The 3,199-nt window shown below is 37.0% G+C and overlaps 1 protein-coding gene across 5 annotated transcripts in view; it reads right to left on the bottom strand.

Annotated features, from left to right (window-relative positions):
• Positions 1–3,199, bottom strand: part of LIAS (lipoic acid synthetase) — a 17,311-nt gene that overhangs the window by 12,848 nt on the left and 1,264 nt on the right. For 2 of the 5 annotated variants that reach the window (XM_006759290.2, XM_015561011.1), the window contains exons 2-4: positions 2,661–2,833; positions 1,621–1,714; positions 644–724 (exon numbers count right to left, since the gene is read on the bottom strand). In XM_006759290.2, the coding sequence (XP_006759353.1) occupies positions 644–724; positions 1,621–1,714; positions 2,661–2,833 (348 nt within the window). Of the gene's footprint in view, positions 1–426; positions 725–1,620; positions 1,715–2,660; positions 2,834–3,199 lie in introns of those variants that run through there. The other 3 variants (XM_006759292.2, XM_015561012.1, XM_006759293.2) reach the window with 3 other exon arrangements.

Raw genomic sequence — 3,199 nt, 5'->3', positions numbered from 1 at the left:
CCCCCGCCCCAATCCCCACACACTGGATGAGTTTATGTGCCTATCCCAACTGATGTTTGGCTTGGCCATATGACTTAATTTGACCAATAGAATGATAGCAGGCATGACCAAGCAGAAAGCTCAAATGTGCATAGGTGGTTGGCTTGCCCTCTTGTACTCCTTCCATTCTCCATAAGAATATGCCCTGAAGAGCTGCTGGTCCAAGGTAAATAAAGCTCTGTAGAGCAGATCTGAACCCAACCTACTCCCTGGAGTTCAGCTTAGCTCAGTCAAGGTCAGTGGAACCCCAACCAAGCAAAAGCCCATGAGAAAAATAAATTCTTGTTGTTTAGGGGGGAAAAGAAGTTCAGTACCATAAGTAACATTTCCAAAACTTAATAGAAGATATAGCTCAAGACAGCACATGATTAACTGTCAGACAGATGGAAAAATCAATAATATATTCAGAGATTTATTCAGAGAAGGGAGAGATCATAACAGGCTGGTTTATTTTGTCAGGTTTTTTTTTTAATGCATTTCGCAAAAATCCACGTGAAATGAAAAATCTAATCAGAGGCACATAATGCATATTTTTAGGAGAAAGACATAAAACATTTCCTTTCAATTTCTAGACTAAAGCTTTAGAGTTTGAGATTGGCCTTACCATGATTGTGGCTGTAGCAGTAGCATATTCTCCACCTCCCCAACACTCTCCAATATTGGGACATCGAGCTTCCTCACACACCTGTGAGCAAAAGGGAACTGAATACAACCAGGTTGAAAATATTTACCAATTGAACAAATGAGTGACTAGGCATTTTACCTGTACATCTTTACAACATATTTATGAAGAAATTCACTATTTAAAAATGCTGTTAAGTTGCCAAACTGTATCTTTATTAAGTTAAAAACTATATGAATGTATACATTTTATATGTGCAAAGAAAAGGTTTGTAAGGATATATATTGATCAGTTACCAAAGTGGTATAGTTAACATTTGGGATTATGTATATGATGTTTCAAATTTATCTTCATACTCTTTCCTACAAGCATATTCTTAACTTGTAATATAAAACAAACAAACCTGCATTTCCTAAGATGCAGGAAAATCTTTTTTTTCCCCTACTATTAAATGAGAAGCTAAGAAATCCGTGACCTCCCCAGGATTTTTGCCTGCCGGTCTCCGATAGATGTGACACCCGGGGCAGGGTAGTTTGGGCGGAAAGTGGCCCTGCTCAGGTCTCTGGTTATCCCGAGTGTTTGTGTTTCAGAGGGAGAGACAGAGAGAAACATCGATGTGAGAGAAACACATTGATTGGTTGCCTCCTGCATGAGCCTGACCAGGGCCCGGGCTGGGGAGCCTGCAACTGAGGTACATGCCCTTGACTGGAATCGAATCCGGGACCCTTTGGCCCGCAGCTGATGCTCTATCCACTGAGCCAAACCAGCTAGGGCTTCAATTACTTTTTGTTTCTTTTGTAAGGAAAATAATTTTTATATTTATTTCCATTATTAATAGTAATGTATCCTAAACACTTTACTTAGTGTTATTGCTCTGTAGTTAATTAATTTTTAAGTTAGACATGTAGAAAATGTATGGCTTTTGGTTAAGAGAAATATTTAACACTTTGACAACTTACTGTATGGAGATTTAAATTCCGCAAAGTATTTTTCAGCTTATTGTAATTTTTCCCCATGGGAATCTCTGTCTTTAGCCATGGAGGTAGTCTTAACCTGAGGAAAATGAAAACTATCCATTAACAAACTTATCCCCAAATAATCATACAGCTTTGATCTATTAATTCATCTAGTAATCATATGTTGATCTATTAATTCCTGGTTAAGATGTTCCCCCACCCCATTATTCTAAATTAACTTGTAATTTTTGCCATAGAAGAAAGAACAGAGATTCAAATTTAGGCTTGCTCACACACTTTAGGAAACACTGATATTGGTGTCTAATAGGGCACTATACTCATGCCTATCATTTGCAAAGGCACAGAATAACACCATCCTAACAAAAAATAATGAGCAAGTTTTGAACATCTCATTTCCCAATGAAAAAATTCTATATTTTTTCAGATTAAGGAGGATTTTCTGCTGTACTTTATATTCTTGATTTTTATGTTGATTATTAAATGAGAAAAATCTGAAATTTGGAGTGAAGACTATGTATCCTCAGATTCCTCTTGACTTCCACCCACTTGGGATCTAGAAGTTGTTGGGTAAAATATCAGTAAAACAATTTGTCCTCTGCATGAAATCCCCTCCCCATTCTTTTAAATTAAGTCAAGATATCCATAGGTCATATGTACATAGACTTCGAGAAGCACAAGTTAGATCATAAACACCCAATTACAGTGAAAAATTTAACAAGGTCTAATAGATTAGTAGTAAGGTAATAACCTTCACTTTCTGAAGAAATTTGATGATGAATAGAAAAAAGGAGATGGAGGTGTAGGACGGTTCATCCTAGAAAGGTTGAAGGAAAATTATCAAAGAGCACAGAGAAAAGCATTTCAACAATTTCACCTACTTACCTATTCTATGTCTGTTATCACTTCCTTTTAATGATTTTAAGCTAAATTTAACAAAAAATATACTCTAAGGTTTGGTTATATCTTAGAATAATGCAAGATGAAGGAATTGGACATTAAAATGATCTCAAAATTTCAATTACCTTTCTCCTTTCTGGCGCTTTAAGTTTCCTTTATATTCATCCCAGGTGCTCTTGTCGGCAAGATCACCAGACACAAAATCTTGAAGGTCTGGTCCATTTTGTAAAAATTCCTTTTTTTTATCTGGCAAGGAACTTACTGCTCTGACTGGACTGCACAAATATTTTCCAAATACCTAAAGAGTTCGTTATGACATTTATTTAGTGGGGTTTGGAATAATTTACTTACCATTTAATACCCCCTCTCCCCACCCGCCTGCAGATACCAAAATTTGAGGATGCTCACATCCCCTGTATAAAACGTACTGGATCAACGTGTACAATCCTACCTTCCCATCGGGATTCCCAAATGCAGACAGGGAAAAACCCACCGTATTAGTGGGCTTTTGCAGTTCAGACCCTTGTTGTTCAAGGGTCAACTATACCATTTGTTGACCATAAGAAACCACTAGCTTCTAGATGTGAATACGAACGTGACAAGATAGCCCAAATACTGCAAAAGTCATTAGTCAGTACATCTAACGCAAGAGAATCTTCAACAA

Source organism: Myotis davidii, unplaced genomic scaffold (genome assembly GCF_000327345.1).
Source record: "Myotis davidii unplaced genomic scaffold, ASM32734v1 scaffold235, whole genome shotgun sequence".
NCBI classification, from domain to species: Eukaryota; Metazoa; Chordata; class Mammalia; order Chiroptera; family Vespertilionidae; genus Myotis; species Myotis davidii.
Note: the sequence above shows the minus strand (reverse complement) of the source record. Positions and strands in the feature narration are given on the sequence as shown.